A 21,202-nucleotide genomic window follows, 5' to 3' on the forward strand; every position below is an offset into this window, starting at 1 on the left:
TTAATTATAATGTGTCTTGGTATGGGTCTCTTTGGGTTCGTCTTATTTAGAACTTTCTGGGCTTCTGGATCTGGATGTTTATTTCCTTTCCCAGGTTAGGGAAGTTTTCAGCCATTACTTTTTCAAACAATATTTCTTCCCCTTTCTCTCTTCTCTTTCTAGGACTTCTGTAATGCAATGGTCTGTTTGATGTTGTCCTATAAGCCCCTTAAGTTATCTTCACTTTTTTTTAAAGATTTTGTTCATTTATTTGACAGACAGAGATCACAAGTAGGCAGAGAAACAGGCAGAGAGAGAGAGGAGGAAGCAGGCTCCCTCCTGAGCAGAGAGCCCGATGTGGGGCTAGATCCCAGGATCCTGGGATCATGACCTAAGCTGAAGGCAGAGGCTTTAACCCACTGAGCCACCCAGGCACCCCTTATCTTCACCTTTTAAAACATTTTTTTTTCTTTTTGCTGCTCTGATTGCGTGAGTTCCACTGCCTTCTTTTTGAGTTGACCCATCTTTTCTTCTGCTTCATCTATTCTAGTATTGAATCCTTCTAGTGTATTATTCAGTTTAATAATTGTATCATTCAGCTCTATGATTTCTGTTTTGTACTTTCTTATATTTTCCACCTCTTTGTTGAAATTGTCACTGTGTTCATCCACTCCACTCCCCAGTCTGGCAAGCATTGTTATGACTATTACTTTGAACTCTTTCTGAGGCAAATTACTTATCTCTATTTAAGTTTTTTTTTCTCCAGATTTTATTGTTCTTTTATTTTGAACATATTCACCTGTTTCTTCATTTTGCTTAACCCTCTGTTGATTTCCTTTATTTTTAAATTTTATTTATTTATTTGACAGACAGAGATCACAAGTAGGCAGAGAGGCAGGCAGAGAGAGAGGGGTGGGGAAGAAGCAGGCTCCCTGCTGAGCAGAGAGCCCTATGCGGGACTTGATCCCAGGACCCTGAGATCAGGACCTGAGCCAAAGGCAGAGTCTTAACCCACTGAGCCACCCAGGTGCCCCATCTCTGTTGATTTCTAACAGTAGATGAAACAATCATCTCTCCCAGTCAAGGAGTGGACTTGTGTAGAAGCCTAACTTTGTCATTCAACCCTGACCCAACTCTTTGTCATCTCTCAAAACTTTGTGCTAATTCAATCAATCAGCCTATTATATTTTTAAAAGCTCCTAGTAATTGACGATGTGCCAGCACTTGTCAGTTTCCCTAAGAGGAACATCTCAGCATGTAGATTCAGGCTATTTGAAGGCCAGGCCCTCAGGCTGCAGCTTTTAAAAGTATGCAAATTTATATTGTGTTATGGGACTATAGGTGTAAGTTCACTGCTTAGGCAATCCGGTAGTATCCCCTGGGCAGCAGTCATAAATACTGGGGCTCCAGAGGAGGGAATAATTTCTTTTCTCGGAGATAGTAGTGAGCTGGAGCAAGACAATAGGAAAGCACCAAGATTGTGTTCACAGCCAGTGTTCATTGAGAGCAGCTTTGTAGTTCACTATGTGTGTGATAAACCTGACTCCTGACCCTTAAAGTTCCGGATAAACAGAGGCCTCCTTCACAGAAAGACTGGGGAGTGTGCCTCAGTCTGCTTTCTGTGCAAATGTCCTGGGAATGGCAGCCTGCTAAGAACTATCTCTCCAGTTGCCACAGTTCCTTGGGACCCAGGACACAAGACCCCATGCTCAATCAGAGCTGGGCAATTAAGAGGCATCTCCTGGGTGCCAACTACAAAAACGAGAGCGCCAAACATGAAAACCAGATTTAAGATGGCAGCATAGGACCCTCCCATAGACACACTGAATCTGTAGCTAAATATGGAAAAATTTCCTCTTTAAAAAACCTAAAGGCTGTCTGAATGATGACTGCACATCAGGCAAATATGAAGAAAGGCATGTCAAAACAGGTGGGAGTGGTGGGAACACATCTCACTAAACACCCAACCCCAGCACAGAGATCCACAACCAGGAGAAAGCTCAAAACCCAGAGTTTCGCCGCAAAGAGCAAAGGGTTTGAATCCCCATCATGTACCTAACCTTTTAGGGCTTGTATCTTAGAGATGAGCCCCCGAAACATCTAGCTTTGAGAAAAACGTCTTATCCCTAGACTTAAAAAGTCTTATCCCAGACTCATAGATTGTAGCAATCAGCAAGATAGCTTTTAATAGTCCTGTGCATCTGGACTCACCTAACCCAGAACTCAGCTCAAAGGCAGCCAGTTTTACCCACCCAGACTTAAAGTGAAGGTGGCTCACCTGCTTGTAATAAAGCTCTGGCCTGAAGGGCAAGTATCTAATTTAATACATCTTGGAGCCAGCTGGAACATTCTTCAGGGACAGAAACTGGTGGGCACCATCTTTATGCTCTCCCTTTTCTGTGCTTTAGAGCACCAGTATCCCCAGAAGGGGGCTTTAACATGTGTGTGGTGCCCTGATCTTTGTGGCTGCTGCCCAGGATACATCTGTGAACTGCCTGGCTCTGGAGGCAGAGGAGCTTGTGTTCCTGGTCCTATGGTATAGTAATAATTGGTGTCATCCAGAAAAGAGCTCAAATCCTGTCTGGTGCCCTAATCTTTGTGGCTGTTACCAGGGGACACTTAAAGAGTAACTCAAAGCCATAGAAAGAAATACAAATTTTCTAGTAAATGCAATTACATAGGTAAATATAAAAGATATCATAAATGTATATTTTGTTTGTGACTCTTTTTCTCCTCTCTTATTTAAAAGAGAAGTACAGGGGCGCCTGGGTGGCTCAGTGAGTTGGGCCTCTGCCTTCGGCTCAGGTCATGATCCCAGGGGCCTGGGATCGAGTCCCGAATCGGGCTCTCTGCTCAGCAGGGAGCCTGCTTCTCCTCATCTCTCTCTCTCTGCCTACTTGTGATCTCTCTCTCTGTCAAATAAATAAATAAAATCTTTAAAAAAATAAAAGACAAGTACAGAGGTGCCTTGGTGGCTCAGTGGGTTAAGCCTCTGCCTTTGCTGTAATCTCAGGTCCTGGGATAGAGCCCCGCTTTGGGCTCTCTGCTCAGTGGGGAGTCTGTTTCCCCCTCTCTCTCTGTCTGCTTCTCTGCCTACTTGTGATCTCTGTCAAATAAATAAATAAAATCTTTAAAAAAATAAGTACATAAATCAATAATTATAAATCTGTGTTGATGGTATCCCATGTATTAGGATGTAATTTGTATGACAATAATGGCACAAAGACGGGGACAGGGTACAGACCTATACAGAAACTATTGAAATTAAGTTGATATTACTTAAACTAGATTTTTATAAGATGTTAATTGTAGTTCCCAGAGTACCAGTAAGAAAATAACTAAAAATATGGAAAAGAGATGATACAGAGATTAAAATACTACATGAAAATATATCTATTGGCAGGAATAGGGGAAATGACTATCAAAAATAAGATGACTTGTAGAAAAATAAATAACAAAATAACAGATGTAATTTCTACCTTCTTAGTAATTACATTAAATGTAAATGGATTAAACATTCCAACTAAATGGAAGCATTGGAAAATGAATAAAAATACATGATCCAACTGTATTCTGTCTAAAAAAGACTCACTTTATATGTAAAGATGTGAATAGGTTGAAAGTAAATAGACTTAAAAGATGTACCATGAAAACAGTAACGAAAAAAGCACTGGAGTTACTCTACTAATACCAGACAATATAGATTTTGAGGCTAAAGTTCTTACTGTAGACAAAGAACCTCTTTTTGTAATGCTAAAAGAGTCAACCTATCAAGAAAATAGAACAATTATAAACAGATATGCACCTAACAACAGAATCTTAAAATACATGAAGCAAAACAGACACAATTGAGAAAGAAAATAAATAATTCAACAGTAATTGTTGGAGACTTTAATGCCAAACTTAATGGATAGAACAACTAGGTGAAAGATGACAAGGAAATAGGATACTTAAATAGCACTATAAATCAAATAGACCTCACATCCAATAGAACACTCCATCCAACAAAAGCAAGATATACATTCTTCTAAGCTGCACATGAATAATTCTCTAGGATAAACCGTATGTTAGTCCATAAGAGAAGGGTATTATTTTCCTGCGGCTGGTGTAACAAAGTACACAATCTTGAAGACTTAAAACAATAGAAATTGCCTCAAAATTTTAGTGGCTAGAAGTCCAAAATCAGTATTGCTGAGCAAAATCAAGATGTGGAAATGGCTACAACCCCTCCAAAATTTCTAGAGGAAAATCCATTTCTTGCTCCAGCATTGACAGGTTGCCAACATTTTTAGCTGGTGGCATTATCACTTCAATCTCTGCCTCCATCTTAACATTAACTTCTGTTCTTAATTTTGTAGTCAAAGTTTTTCTGCCTCTCCTTATAAGGATACATGTTATTGTATTTAGGGCCCTCATAGATAATCCAGGATAATTTTCTGATCTCAAAATCCCTACTTTAGTCACATTTGCAAAGACCCACTTACCAAATAAAATAACATTTACCAATTCCAGTAAATAGGACAAGTCTCAATAAATTTCAAGGGACTGAAATTATACAAAGCTTATACTCCAGCCACAGAAGAATTAAATTAGAAATTAATTAGAAGAATTAAACAAGGAAATTTGGGAAATTCACAAATATGTATACATTAAACAACACATTCCTAAATATCTGATAAGTCAAGAAGAAATCACAAGACAAATTATAAAATGTTTTGAGATGAATGAAAATCACACAGCAGGGGCACGTGGCTGGCTTAGTTGGTTGGGCATCTAACTCTCAATTTCAGCTTAGATCATGCTATCAGGATTGTGAGATCAAGCTCTGTGTTGGGCTCCACTCTGGGCATGGAACCTACTTAGGATTCTCTCTCTCCCTTTATCTATGCCCACCCCCCACAGCACACTTTCTCTCTCTGTGTGTTTAAAAACACACACAAAATAAAACTATGGGATGCAGCAAAAGCAGTGCCATGTGTAAGTAGAAAAATCCATATAAAAAGGATTATATACCAAAACCAAGTAGAATTTATCCTGGGAAGGCAAGGTTGGTTCAACATCTAAAAATCAGTAACTACTACACCATTTAAATAGAATAAGACAAAAACCACATGATTGATCTTATCAATAGATGCAGAAAAAGCATTTCACAACATTCAGTATTCTTTCATGATAAATTCACTCACAAATAAAGAATAGATGGTAACATCCTCAATCTGATAAAGCACATCTATTTAAAAAAAAAAAAAAAAAGAAACAGAACATCATACTTAATGGTGAAAAACTGGAAGCTTTTCCTCTAAGATCAGGAACACAACAAGGATATCCACACTTGCCCTTTCTGTTCAATGTGGTACTGGAGGTTTTAGCTGGACTATCACACAAAACAAAAGAAGAAGTGGGGGAAGGGAGAGGAGGAGGATTGAAGGGGAAGAGAAAAGAAAGGAAGAGAAGGAAAGAAAGGAATCCAGTCTGAAAAGAAAGTAAAACTACCTATTTGCTGATGACATGTCTCATTGATGGAAAACTCTAAGGAATCCACATGTGCAAAGGAGAAAAAAAAAAAACCCTAGTAGAGCTAATAAACAAATTTAGCACAGTTGCAGTATACAAGATCAACACATGAAGATGAGTTGTATTTCTATACATTAGCAATGAGCAATCTGAAGACAATTTCACTGATGATAGCATTAAAAAATAAAATACTTAGGAATAAATTAATCAAAGAAGTATAAGATTGTACACTAAACTCTACAAATCACTGTTGAAGGAAACTAAAGACAAATGGAAAGACTATCTATGTTTATGGATTGTAAGCATTAATGTTAAGATTGCAATATTTTCTAAATGATTTACAGATTCAGTACAATCCTTAGCAAGATTTCAGCTGGTTTCTTTGCAGCAAAGGACAAGTTGATCCTAAAATTCACTTGGAAATGTAAAGGAAAGAGAAAGCCAAAATAATCTTTAAAAAAAGATCAAAAAAGATTAAAAAAGAGGACTGATACTTCCTGAATTCAAAACTTACTATAATACTACAGTAATCAAGACATTTAGCCAGTAATCAAGACAATGTGTTACTGGCATAAAGACAAATAATTGAGAAATTAACTCTTATATTTATGGTCAATTGATTTGCAAAGACCATTCAAAGGAAGAAAAAACAGTCATTTTAACAGATTGTGCTGGGACACCTGAACACCTACAAGCAAAAGAGTGAAGCTGGACCCCTACCTCACATCATATACCAAAATTAACTCAAAAATGAATGGAATAGGGGCACCTGGGCGGCTCAGTTGGTTAAAGCCTCTGCCTTCGGCTCAGGTCATAATCCCAGGGTACTGGGATCGAGCCCCACATTGGGCTCTCTGCTTAGCAGGGAGCCTGCGTCCTCCTCTCTTTCTCTCTCTGCCTGCCTCTCTGCCTACTTGTGATCTCCGTCTATCAAATAAATAAATAAAATCTTAAAAAAAAAAGATACAAGAAGGTCTAGAAGTTTTATGAAGGAAGTGAAAAGACAATCCATAGAGTGGTGTATTTGGGGGAAAAAAAGAATGGTGTATTTGAAAGTTATGTATGTAATAAGAATCTGTTTACCCAGAACATAGAAAGCACTCCTACAACTCAATTAAAAAAAAGTAACTCAATTGAAAAAGGAGTAAATGTGCTGCATAGAAGTTTCTTCAATATGTACAAATGATCAATAAGCACACAAAAAGATGTTCACTACATGTACAGGCCTATTTATAGCTCCTTCCAGAAATGGCAACTACCCCCAGAGAAATAGCAACCTCCAGATATTGGGTACATCTTTTTGGATTTCTATCTTTCCTAGATCTTGATCTATATCTCTTGCTTACTTTGTGAGTACTCCGACGCCTTCAAGCCAAATTTTTCCCCTAGTTTATGTTAAAGGATAATTCAGATCAAATCTCCTTCTGAGGAAAACTAGGGGAAAAATTCTGCTTAAAGGCATCAGAGTACTCACAAGGTAGTCAAAACATTATTTATTATCTTTTTATTGAGGAAATCGATGCCCCCAAATGTTAAGTAACATCTTCCTAATGTTCATTGTATTAAATTGCAATTGTCAATTCTTCCTTACATACATGCCCTTTGCAATTTGGCTTTGCAATTTTTCTCATCAGGAGGTAGTTTATTTCCCAAGCTCTTAGATCGAGGATGGACTTGTAACTTGCTTTACTCAGGAGAATACACCAAAAGTGATGTTTGTAGCTCCTAGCCTGGGCCTTGAGAGTCCTTGGTATTACCCTCTCTCACAACACTGCCACTGCCATGACCCCAGATATATGAGAACGTGAGAGGTCAACCAACTGTGGACTTGTGGGAAATGATTGCTGTTGTTTTAAACCACTGAATATTGGGGGTAGTTTATGGTATGGCAGAATACATAACCAATTCAGTCCTTTAGCCAGTAAGTGGCATCACACACACATGCACACAAAGATATGACCCATGTTGTTTAATCCATATAGCTTGATATTGGAAATTAAGAAATCATTTAACCTGCATTCATAGCTTGCCTCTTCCCATTAAGCATCCAGGAACCACAGCCTGACTGAATCCTAGCAAATGCTGATGGTGGTAGAGCAGCACTGGCAGTTGAAGAGAGGCTGGTCTTGGCCTTTCCAGAGCAGTCTGCTGAATAGAGACCACCACTGGGGTGAGGGCAAGTTCCTTACTTGCTGCTCTGCAATGAGTTGCTACTAGTCCCTTGTGGCAGAAACCAGGGTGCAGAGGATGAGAGGCTCTCTTAGCGTCGGTGATGCTTGCTTTGGCCAGGATGCAGTGCTGAAAAAACCAGAGCCTTTGGGCTACCCCCACCACTGCTAGGATGCGCTCCTTTCCCCCACTGTCCCAGGAAAGGTAGAATCTTTCCTTCTTTTATTCATTCCACAAATAAAGTATCCACTGTCTTAGACACTGTTCTCAGCTATGTATGCTGAGGATGCTACAGTGAATAAAGCCAAGTCCCTTCCCCCTTTGAGCTTGTACTTCAGTGGAGGAGACAAACTACGCATGGATCAGGAACTCCTGAGTGCTTTGAGGAAAAGTAAGACAGGATTAAGGTGAGGACAGGGCGTACAATCTGATTTGGATGGCAGGGAAGACTTCTCTAAGGAGATGACACTTGAGTAGAGACCTGAGTGAAGTAGGAACCACAGGCAGATCCCGGATTAGTAATCCAGTGAGGGGACAGTACTTTCAGTGCACCTGAGGCTGCAGCGTTCCCGGCCTGTCAGAGGTACAGCAGACAGCTGATGAACTGGAGCCAGCGGACCGAGGTGGAGAGAGCAGTGAACCACGTCATGCAGAATGGGCAACCAACAGTGAAGAACTAGATTTTATTCTGTATGAGATGTTATCTCTATTGATTACTGTATACCAGCACATAGTATTAAAGAAGTTTGTTGACTGAATGGGGAAAAATATAATTGGTATCATAAGGCAAGCTGTACCCAGTCTTGGCAACACATGACTCATTTATGAAATAAATGACAAAATAGGGTCCATCATTTTATCAAAATCTCTGTATATAACGCCCCAGAGCCTATACTTTTTATTAAAAAGAACCTCTCTGGGCGCCTGGGTGGCTCAGTGGGTAAAGCCTCTGCCTTCCTCTTAGGTCATGATCTCCAGGTCCTGGAATCAAGCCGGGCATCCGGCTCTGCTCAGCAGGGAGCCTGCTTCCCCCCCCCCCCCCCCCCCGCCACCACCGCTTGCCTTTCTGCCTACTTGTGATCTCTGTGTCAAATAAATAAAATTTTTTAAAAAATTAAAAAAAAAAAAAGAAAAAAGAAACTCATCCTTATAATGTATGGCCACGTATGCAAAGGATATATACCAAACTACAATATGTGTCTCAGGCACATTATAGTTCTGAATAGAAGTAATTTAAAGAACTTTTAACTCTAGTTAAGTTTCTAAAATAAGCACTTTCAAGGACTACTCCCCATCTTTTGTAATTTAGGCTTAGCAAAAGATCAGTCTGGTAGTGAATCCTACACGAGAGTGCATTCAGTATCTGTCGGATGAGTGGCAAGTAACTGAAGAGTACAGCCTCAAGTTTGTTGGTCATCCTATTGTACAGGGGGGCTTTTATCGCAGTAGTAACGGTAGAACTCATGGCATTTTCATTATTGCTGCAGCAGTAGGGAAGTTCTAATCTAAATGAAGCACAACTTGCCTAGGTTGCAAAATATTTAAAATCCTTGATTTAGATAGGGGAATTAGCAAATGCATACATCAATGAGATTTCTAGCCCATTACCAGATATTGCATTATGCAGAATTATCCAAACATTCAAAAAACCTTATGCTAGAAAACAACTTAAAACACAATTTAAAGAGAAAAAAATTTATTGCAATATAAAATGCACTTATAAAATGTCCACAGAAGGCATGTAATTCTTCACTGCTATATAAATTTACCTGGAATACTTTGATCACCTTCTATTGTTATGATGATGTCACCTAAAACATATTGTAAACAATGAGTTATACTCTATAACAAATGCATCACTGATTTTCAGCAATCTTGGTTTAATAATAATTAGTTTTAAGACTATATAATCACATCTATATTCTGGAATGTCCATTTACTTTCATGTAGTGTAGTAGAATTTAGACTATAATTGCACATGAATGGTACAGAAAAACATTCGCCACCAAATTATTTTATACCTTCATGACAGGTTTTACATTCTTTCAGATTGAAAATACAGGCTTCAGCTATTGTCTGCAACACAGCTCTAGGATTCTCACTGCAGTAATTTGTGTGTATGTGTGTCTATGTGGGCACCCATGGAACGGCTTAAAGTGTATCTTTAGTAAACAAGTGCAACATTACTGCCAATTACTTTGCATGTTTAAATATTATAGTCTGATTATTTGTAAACAAACAAAACCCCACACAAATACTCTTAACTCTAGAAAAAAAAATCCTGTCAACCCATTATTCTAATATGCTTTACTTGAACACACATTGAATTTTTGAAAGGTGCATATAGTACCTTAGATAATAAGGTATAAAAATGTGTTTCATATTTTATACTATGAAATGTGCATTTCTAATGTTTTATGCAGCATAAAGTTTTTAGATCAAGAAATTCTAAATCCTGGATCCCCACAGTTCATTTAGAAAACTCTCAAAGTTATGGCTCTTGCAGCAGGTTTATCAGATTTAACATGACCAAGTGTTCTATCTTCTTCCCTATTTCAAGTATCCAAAAAAAAAAGGCTCAATTTATGTAGGTCGTAACTGAAAATGCAAAGCTTTAAACAGTTAAATGTGTTTTGAAATAAGATATAAATTGAAAAAGTTTCTTAAGTATTTAATTTATATTAGGCTTATAAGTATTAGGACTTTCAGATAATTTTATTAAATCTGAGTATTTCCTCAAAAATAATAAAGAACACAATTTGCCTATTAATATATAGTTCTGGGATTCTGCAGAAAAAATCAATCTTGATGTTTAAGGCTTTTCAACATTGTTGACCTTAGTTTTGTTTTCTTTTTAATGATGTTAATTTAATATTCAATCTGAACATAAGTATTTAGCCTCAAACTACTTATAATGAAATGACTTACTTCTGAAAAGAAAACTTCAAAGCACTAGAAAGAGAATTTACTAAAGCTGTTTAAATGCCTTTCAGTGTCATCAGAAATCCTGCAGTATAGAAAGTATCTGGTACCTTTAAGGATTCAGAATGAAGTGATCTTCTGAAATTCTAATGCCAGTTAAAAAAAACAAAAAAGTCAAATAGAAAAGACTGCTGCAATAAAGCACTGAATCTAAAAGTTGCAGACATGATCCCATCACCTGAGAGCTAAGAACTTCTTCTCAGAGTCAGCAACTTCTCATCTTTACCTAGGCACATTAAGTTCTCAACTGAGAAAATAATCCAACCTGGTCCTTAACATATTCATTAAGTAGTATGAATATTTTAAGGTCTTTCTCCCTTCAAGAAAAAAACTTGATGTCTCACTAAATAGTAGGAAGGAGTGTATCTTACTTTGAGTCGTTAGACTTTCTGGAATTGGCCCAACTGTATAAAATTTTAAGAAATGTGTAAAGTATGGAATCATTATTACTCTGTGAAAACATTGTGACAAAATTAAACATCACTATGTCGAACCCTTTTCTAGCATTAACTCAAAAATAGAAATCATGAGTCTTCTATAACCTTAATTTTAAAAACACACAGAAGTGAAAAGTGCTATTTTTCAAAAAGTACAATTTTTTCCCTACTATGTATCAACATGGAATGATTTCAGTTCTCCCGTACTAAAAGCTGGACTTTTAAAAAACTAGTGTTGTAATGCTTAATATAATGATTTTAATCAGCAGTGGCTTCACTTTCAGCGGGACCCCTAATAAGTCTTCGAATTCCTCTTTTTCCTGCGGGACCTTTCGGTTTAGCAAAACTCTGCTTATGTGCATGCTGCTTTGGGTGTACTTCTTCATAAAGGAAGTCTGCTGTCAACTCATCCCCATTGTCTATTTCGATCTGTAAGAGATGGAATCAGTCAGGTGTGATCCTATATGAAAAAGACAACATTCAAAACTGAATACAAGCAAGGAGCCAGTTTTCAGGTGTGAAAGCTCACAAATACATACACAATACCCATTCTAGCAAGAGAAGAGAGTATCAAGGACCATATGTAAATAGTTTCACTTTCACCTTTGGGGGGGTGCACTAGTTGAATACATAATCAGCAATAATAATTTGCTAACTGGTTCCCTCTTTCTTCTCCTATTTAACTAATGTATAAGAAGCTACCACTATATTCTCAGGTTGTTCTGCTTTGGTACAGTATACATAATCAAGAAACCTTACTCATCGGCCCCTTTGTTACTTGAGTCACTTGAAATCTAAACAGGGCCAAATCTGGCCTGAATTTAGAGAGTGTTTTACATTTTTAAAGGGATATAAACATAAAATAATAAAATAAACAAGAATATGTAACAAAGACCATATGTGGCATAGTGAAGCCTAGAATAATTTCTATCAGGTCTTCTAGTAGAAAAAGTCAGCCAATCCTTGCTAACCTTAAACTTAAAAAGCTTGAAGGGTTCAGTACCTAATATATTGGTAGTTTTAGGGACCTGTGTTTTAATGAGCTGAAGGCTCAAGAATAAACTGTATCTTTCCCCATGCCTCATTTGCATTTAAGAAAATAAATTTAATAAAATCGGTAGCATAGCTCCCCAAATTCAAATGTTTATGCCCATTCCCTCCTTTCTCAACAACTAGATTCTCATCCATCCATGATTCAGTTATAAATGGAGACTGCAGTTCCTTATTCATAGCAATTGTTGAGACAATCACAAGTATGTAGCACTAGCAGCACTGTCCAACAGAACTTGCTGCAATATGGAAATGTTCTCTAAATTCTGCACTGTCCAATACAGACAGTAGCCACTAGCCACAAGTAGCTAATGAACACCTGAAATGTGGCTACTGTAATTAAGAAACTGAATTTTAAATTTTACTTAATTTTAATTTAAATTTAAGTAGCCATAGTTGCTTATGGCTACATATTAGAGAGTACAGACCTATAAGGATACTGGAGAAATAACAGATCACCCTCAAGAACTTAGAGAAGACCCTAACGATTTATGATGAGAACAAGGAAAAAAATACATCCATTAATAAATCATAATACATCACAAACTACATGGAAAAGACAATAAAGATCAAAGAAAACCTGAAATTTAAAAATAGATAGGTAATTTTACCTTTCTAATGACATCCATTTGTAGTTGTCTTTCTACAATTTCTAGCAGAGGGCTCTTGCAGCTAGAATACAGCATCCGTTCTCTTATACTGCATGTGTATCCAGGCATCGAATAAATAAAAACTGTAAGTTAAAATAGTAAATACAATTAGCCATACATCAATTAAAGCAAATACTAAGCCTCACAGAACTGTAAGTCCTCTGAGCAAGAAGTGATAATACAGTGCTAAAAAATCAGTAAGCCAACTGAAAAAAACATGGTAAGACAATATATTATATACCTATGGACTCCAAATAGTCGCCTTCATGGGAATGTTTATACAGGAAGAAATGGTAACGTGCTGAATCCTTGGGAATCCTCTTTGGCAAATCTTTTAGTTCCGTATTTGTTGTGTTGGCCAAAATTATAATCTCATTTTTTATATCTATTTCCTGTCAATAAGAAATACATTCATTAAAACAGATACACAGCAATTTCAAATTTATAATTAAAAAAAAAAACCTAGGAAACAAAGGGAAACTTACATAGGATTGACTTTTCATAATGAACACATTGTCACATAATTTTAAGAAAATTAATTTAAAAAATCAGGACACAATTTTAAATCCATTAAAAATAAACCCTGTATAAGCCATGAGTCACCAGCAACAGCAGCCATTTCATAATAATCACCATGTATCTCTTACCAATTGCACATAATTGAGCTGTCTGTTACTTAATTGTTCCAAAGCCTGAAAAGCTTCTCGAGAAATGGGAAATGCTACTCCTTGTAGTGTCTGATGCTTAGTGTCCACACCCACGTCAGTCTGTACCTAAGTATGACAAATTTAACTTAATGAAGTTTTAGCATTTAGCAGTCATACAGCAAAGATAAGAAAACCCAGTCTCTATCAAGTGCCATTCCACCCTATCCATTTTAATGTAAGTAAAATTAACACTTTAAATACTATGAACTTAAAAAGCCAAGTAATTTTTCACGTTTGTTCCTGTCTGCTAGCATTCTGTCAACATGCAGAGTGCATGACACATCTTTATGAAATGTTGGGAGTGAACACTTGAGTGAGTATGCAGTGTTAGTGGGGCATTGAGGGGAGGTTGTTTCTATGTTTGGTTTGGCACATTTGCAATGAACTATGTAAGTTCCTGCAAGTGTCCTCAGATTACACCTTTAATTACAAAATTTTACTTGATAAAATTTATGAACAGTGTGGTATCTATACAATATGTACCAAACTTTACTTTGTTCTGTTAGACAAAATGCAACACAAACACCATGCATTGAATCGAAAGGAGTACGAACAGTATACAAAGACACAACACAGCTCAACAAATTATACTACTGCAGAAGTTCCAGACTTTGAGCTTTCATTACTAGAAGAGTACTTCAAGAAAGCTTTCAATGCACATGTTTTAAGACTTGTATACTCAAATGATAGCTAGTATAGGGTCTCATTTGCAGTGTTGCAACAGAAAGTCAAATAGAAATTTTACTTTAAAAAAAAAAAACGAATGGAGATTCTACAGCATAAATGATACTGGATAATGAAAACATCATAAAACATATGCAAATGCATACCCCAATACGATCCTCTGGGTTCTGATTGCAAGGAATAAAACAAACTATCAAACTTAAAAAAAATCACATAAAAACCTTTACTCAAATAACTTGAGTTAAAATAATATAAAGATAGATCCTTGCTATCAGGTTAATATTAAATAATATTCAATCACTTTCCAGACTGATTCCTACTAGTTGGTTACTCAGACTAGGGAATAGTGATTTCTGCTACTTGTTCTTTCCTATAAAATTTCAGTAAAAATATAGTAGTTATTCTAACTTGTAACTAGAAGAGCTGCAGTAAACACATTAGAAATATGATAAACTATAATACGGATGAAATTTATTGACTCTAACATAACTGAGCTAAACAAGTACTCAAAAAACCATCTCCCATATATACATACGTATCCATGTAGTGTCCATTGAAGTTCATTTATAGAGCTTCTGGAAATACTAAATATCTCATAGGATTTACATTTTACTCTCTTTAGTCACCAAACAAAATAAGATGATAAAATAATAGAATATAACAAAACAAACCTGCTTCAGCAACTTCATTAGATAGAATTTTTTGCCCTAAATGGGTAACACACATTTTCCCCATTTATTTAGTATTTGAAGTACAAAGTTAAAAAAAAGTTGTACTTCAACAGGAAGATTAACTATTCTGATAACACACAAATATAGGAGAAAGCTACTTAAGAAATTCATACAAATTTTAATATTTACTTTTAACATTTTTCCTGAAAATACACTGAGCACATAGTCTTGTCTCTAAACTATACAGAATAAATGCAAGCTACCAGACTTACTTCTCTAGTTACCTCTATATCTATAATTAAAAATATCTTTTCAAACACTTAAAATCTTGCAAGAATATCAAAACTGTAATTTACCTCATTAATTTTAATCTGCCGTAATTCTTCCTCAGCTGCAGTCAAGGGGGCAGGAGAAGACTGTGACACCAAGTACTTTTTATAACCATTTAATGATACATCTTCCTGTAAACAGAAATGGATTGTTACTGGTTATTCCCTAGAATGGATTGTTACTAGTTATTGTTACTAGTTATTCCCTAGAAAATCTCCATGAAGTCACTCTAGGAAAAACAAAATTATTAATTTAACAGAAAAAAATTTTCTTGACGATTTTATTTATTTATTTGACACAGAGAGAGACAGTGAGAGAGGGAACACAAGCAGGGAGAATGGGAGAGGAAGAAGCAGGCTTCCCACTTGAGCAGGGAGCCAGATGTGGGGCTTGATCCCAAGACCCAGGGATTATGACCGAGCTAAAGGCAGATGCTTAATGACTGAGCCACCCAGGCACCCCAGAAAATATTTTGATTAAAAAATAGTATCAAGAATTTTACTATTTCTTATTTTTCAAAAATTCTCTATTGTATAGGCTTCAAAAAATCTTAAAGGGGAGTATTTACTCATTTCCTAAAGTTTTCTAACTTAAATAGGTATGAGTGTGTTGGCGATGATGCCAGTCACATGATGATCTTGGTCATGTTCAAGTCTATAGGACAATTGTAATTAACATTCTGGGGAAATCTGCCTTATAACTATTCAATAATCAACACATTCAGGGCGCCTGGGTGGCTCAGTGGGTTAAGCCGCTGCCTTCGGCTCAGGTCATGATCTCAGAGTCCTGGGATCGAGTCCCGCATTGGGCTCTCTGCTCAGCAGAGAGCCTGCTTCCCTCTCTCTCTCTCTGGCTGCCTCTCCGTCTACTTGTGATTTCTCTCTGTCAAATTAATAAATAAAATCTTTAAAAAAAAAAAAAATAATAACACATTCAGATTCTGAATTCTTTATTATAATAATTTATATAATTTCTCTATAGTTACTCATAGAAAATGATTGTAGCTTTTTTTTTTAAGGGTTTTTTATTTTTTTTTTCAAAGATTTTATTTATTTGACAGACATAGATCACAAGTAGGCAGAGAGGCAGGCAGAAAGAGAGGAGGAAGCAGGCTCCCTGCGGAGCAGAGAGCCCGATGTGGGGCTCGATCCTAGGACCCTGGGATCATGCCCTGAGCCGAAGGCAGAGGCTTTAACCCACTGAGCCACCCAGGTGCCCCTGATTATAGCTTTTTTTTTTTTTTTTTTTTGTCATAGAGAGAGAAGCGAGAGCAAGCACAGGCAGACAGAGTGGCAGGAAGAGGCAGAGGGAGAAGCAGGCTCCCTGCCAAGCAAGGAGCCCAATGTGGGACTCGATCCCAGGACGCTGGGATCATGACCTGAGCCGAAGGCAGCCGCCCAACCAACTGAGCCACCCAGGCGTCCCCTGATTGTAGCTCTTATTTAAAAGAATAAAATATTCTAAAAAAGTCTACTTTTTCATTGAAATTTTGTGATTTGAAAGCAGCAAAGGGAGAGGGAGAAGCAGAGTCCACACTGAGCAGGGAGCTGAGGTAGGGCTTGATCCCAGGACCCTGGGATCATGACCTGAACCACCCAGATACCCCACCATATAAATTTGCAACAAATTCTTAATCATAATTTAACTAATAAATGTCAAAAATATCTAAAAATTACCATCTCTTTCAAGGAGTCTCTCATTGTTCTGAGCCTGTTTCCCTATCCTTAAAATGAAAAGGTTGAACTAAATGGTTAAACTAGATGATCTCTAAGGTATAGTGTAGTTCCTAAAGACTAACGAAAGATATTCCAACCTATTTTAAAAGGATTAGTACATGTTTTAGTCAACTTGCTTATCATATGAAATACAGTAATATTTTCTCTTCTTTTTATGTTTAAAGATTCATTAGTCTGATTTCCAATCAATTACCCATTCCTAGGAGTTCTTATATTCGTTTAATTGCAACATGTAGAATCCACATATATAAAAATATAAGTTTTATACCTTTACTGTTCCAAATACTTCATCTTTAATGTGGCCACCTCCAAACTCCTTTTTCAGAGTTGCTCTTGTTGCTGCATACAACATTTTCTGACGAACCTAGTAAGTTGTGAAAGTTTACTTAGCAGTTTACAGATGAAAACTATTACTACAAGAGAAAGTACTTTCTAAAGGTATTAAAATCTTCAAGCACAATAAACAAACTGTGATAAAGCTGAAGTATATGTGTATAAATAGCCATCATAAAACTTCATCTATTAAGGTAGATTTCAATTTATAGTAGGTTGTATTTTACAAAAAGTGGGAAAATAAATTTTTAAAAATTACTCACTTCTCAAAGTATACAATGAGTTCAAGAATTAAAAAAAAAAACTACTTAAAATACTACTTTATAATATGAGGAACAAAACATCACTTGAAGTAACCTGGATACTGACACTTTACATTCTTAAACAGCTTAAGTAGTAACATCTGATCTTGCAAATCTAGATCAGATGTTACTAATTAAGCTGTTTAAGAATCAAATGTTCATGGCACATGTATGGCATATACCATTCTATGAGGAACACAAAGATGAAAACTACTACATATAAACTCTTATTAAAGAATCTAATAGCAACTGTTGAAAACTATTAAAGGTAACTAACTGCCAACCAATAGAAATATTTTTATAATACTGAATCGTCAAATCCAGTACTCTGAAGCAGTCTGCTAACTTTCTTAAAAAAAATATTTGCGTGGATGCCTATCATTTGAATGGTAGCTATTAAGAATATTTACTATAATATTCAATTAGGTCTCAGAAGTATTCAAAGTATTAATGTCAGAGCATAGTCATTTATATATAATTGCTAAAGATATTTAAATTTAAAATCAGTAATAATTCTATTCATTTGAAAGGCAAGACTTCTGAATCTAAGTACATTATTCCTGATTCCACATTACCAATAGAAGGATTTTCTTCATGATCATTCCCTTCTATGGGAAATAACTATTGCTTCATAACTTTCTCTTGGCCTAGGAATATTTCAGGAAAAAAAAAAAAATTCTAGCATTTAATGTTAAACAAGTTACAAAAGAAATTACTTACATGAGAATGATCTGGAGACCAGGCAATGAATATCCATTCATATCCCTGGGCATTCTGAGAATCTAACCTGAATAATATATAGCACGGCTGTTTGTCCTCCAGTAGGGGTAAAACAAAGGAATCATAATCCTTATCCCAGGAATCTGAGGGCTGACTACATGATCCAATCACAAGTTTCTCTATGAAGAACAATTTTTAAAAAAGATACATGAAATGTTTTAAAATGCCAAATGGTAATGAAGAAAAGAATAAGCTAATAATACAGTTATCTCTATTACTATTATTCACATCAAGGAGTTAAAGTAGGGGTCACCTGGATGGCTCAGACAGTTAAGCGGCTGCCTGGAGTGTGACAACGGCTGCCGGGTTGTGATCCCAGGTTCCTGGGCACTGCACCAGCCTCCCTGCTCAGGGAGAAGTCAGCTTCTCCTTCTGCCCCTCTCTCTACCCCCACCGCCCCACCGACTTGTGATCTCTTGCTCTTTCAAATAAATAAATAAAATCTTAAAAAAAAAAAACAGGAAAATTTTATGACTAGCATGGTTAAAATGTTAAAAAACACAAGAAACAAATGATAAAATTTTATTCATATTTTAAAACAGTTGAGTTGGACAGTTGAAGAATAGGTGATTATAGTCTATCTTCCAAAATGTTTATGCTGTAAGTTATCAACAAAATATGTATTATGTGTTATTGTTCAAAGGCAGAATTCCTGAAACACTGAAGTGTGCAATAAGAAATATTAAAACCATGTTTAGTGCTTACTTGGCCATGAAGCTACAAATAAAACATTTTGTCCAGAAGCATAAATTGGTGCAGCCATTTGGCAGAATCAAGTAAAACTGTGAATGTTCTCCACATAAAAAATCTTTTGCACATACGTTCACTGCATTATGTGAGAACAATAGAAGCTGCAAGTAGCCAAAGTGTTCATCACTAAGAGAATGATGACAGAATATGTGATGAATTATATCTTATTATATTATATATGAAACTTAAAAATAGTGAACTGTCGGGGCACCTGGGTGGCTCAGTGGATTAAGCCTCTGCCTCCGGCTCAGGTCATGATCTCAGGGTCCTGGGATCGAGTCCCACATCAGGCTCTCTGCTCAGCAGGGAGCCTGCTTCCTCCTCTCTCTCTGCCTGCCTCTCTGCCTACTTGTGATCTCTCTCTGTCAAATAAATAAATAAAATCTTTTAAAAAAAAAATAGTGAACTGTCAAAACTAATTACAAAAATAATGTTTAGAGAAAAAAAGACACAGAATAAGACATCAGTTTACATGAACTTAAAAACTCAAAACAGCACTATCTAGGAATACATATAAGAACTGCAGAAATATGAAAATTCCTAATATAGTTGCCTCAGGAAGAGGAGGTCAGGAAGTGAAACAGTTTAAATGGGGCGCCCTTATATCACAAAAATATTAAGTCTAAAAAAAGCTGAAGCAAATATGCTAAAACATTAGCAGTTATTAAGAGGAGATGGAAGTATTTGTTGTTTTATTTATTCTTTATAATTTCCTTATTTAAAAATTTTCCTTAAAACAAAAAGTAAGATCAGAAAATGATTTAGGAAAGAATATGATTTTCCTTCTGTAGTGATCCTAGTTAGACAAACTTTTCCATTTTAGTCACTTATCTAGTCAGTTAGGAAGTGATGGCTTTTAAAATTTAGTTCAATATTCCTAAAATAAGCTGCTTTACAGTATATGTTTATTCCTATTAAGTGTGGTAATATGTATTTACAACAACTGCATATTTTCAAACTACTCTGGTATTTTTAATATATAAGTAGAAAATGAAAAGCAAATTAAGTTTACTTCCAGTTTGTAAAAGAACAAGTTATTCTTCCAAAGCAAAATTATCTCCAGGTATTTAAGAAATTAGACCAGTGGAATATTTTAAGATACTCATTTGTGAGAATATTAATTGTCCAAATTCAAATATAGCCAAATTAAAAGATTCTCCCACCCAATTTCCCTGGTACCGAATGATTTTGAAAGGATCAATTTATGGTTTGTTACATTCCTAGAACTTTGTCCCAAAAACAAGAAAGGGGGAATCATTTCTTCACCACAAACTGCAATCAAGTGGAAAAGACAGAAGCTTGAAATCCTTTGCTTCTACTTCAAAACTAACTTTACTGAGAAACAATTCTAAAGTAATTTTAAAGTAATTCTAAAGTAATGTTTTTGGGCAGATGGGGAGAGAATCACCTGTTTACTGATTTCCATTCCAGAGACGGAGGCATTAACATTAGAAATGGATTGTGGTTCAGAAACGGAGACAAAAAGTAAAAGAGGAAGATGTCACACTAAAAAAGCATCTTTCTGTTTCCCTGTCAACTACAGAATTCAGAGGGTAGGTAGCGGCCGATGGGACATGACCAAATGTACAGGATCCACCTTATCTAAAGGCAAACTCTGAACTTGCTTCACATTAATTAATAGTTCCAATCACTGACAATGTCTTAGGCATTTAAAAATATAACATTCAATAATCTAAGGACAAACAGTATTTAAAAATGTGTAACTAACCATTTTCAATAGATATTTTTAGAAGTCTGTATTTTCCATTTCTTGCTCTGGCAAAGGTATCTTTAACATCTTCACTTGCTGTGGAAAAAGATAAAGACAAGTAAACCCATGTTTTATACTTACAGATTAATACTTTCCAATGCTACTTAAATAAGGAGAAATGAATTGTAATATAAAAAAAATCCTGAGAGCATAGCATCCCCTTTCTATCAGTAATTTAAAGTGTAAAACTTGAAGATGTTAACAGTGGACACTATACACAGCTAAGAAACAAATTAAAATAGCTTAAAAGTATATTAATACATTAATTCTGTTTTAGCTAGATAATTCCAAAGCAGAAATAATACTGGGAATTAAAGTATTAAAGTTAGGGGTGTCTGGGTGGCTCATTGGGTTAAA

General features: G+C 36.1%; 1 protein-coding gene across 2 annotated transcripts in view; it reads right to left on the minus strand.

Annotated features, from left to right (window-relative positions):
• The window catches only part of TWF1 (twinfilin actin binding protein 1), a 37,311-nt gene that overhangs the window by 14,386 nt on the left and 1,723 nt on the right, over positions 1-21,202 (minus strand). Inside the window, exons 2-9 of one of the 2 annotated variants that reach the window (XM_082742283.1) lie at positions 20,804-20,881; positions 18,265-18,443; positions 17,178-17,273; positions 15,200-15,304; positions 13,429-13,554; positions 13,023-13,173; positions 12,743-12,864; positions 11,411-11,510 (exon numbers count right to left, since the gene is read on the minus strand). In XM_082742283.1, coding sequence (XP_082598409.1) covers positions 11,411-11,510; positions 12,743-12,864; positions 13,023-13,173; positions 13,429-13,554; positions 15,200-15,304; positions 17,178-17,273; positions 18,265-18,443; positions 20,804-20,881 — 957 coding nt within the window. Of the gene's footprint in view, positions 1-9,341; positions 11,511-12,742; positions 12,865-13,022; positions 13,174-13,428; positions 13,555-15,199; positions 15,305-17,177; positions 17,274-18,264; positions 18,444-20,803; positions 20,882-21,202 lie in introns of those variants that run through there. The other variant, XM_082742284.1, reaches the window with a different exon arrangement.

The sequence above is a fragment of the Mustela nivalis genome (genome assembly GCF_964662115.1).
Source record: "Mustela nivalis genome assembly, chromosome: 7".
NCBI classification, from domain to species: domain Eukaryota; kingdom Metazoa; phylum Chordata; class Mammalia; order Carnivora; family Mustelidae; genus Mustela; species Mustela nivalis.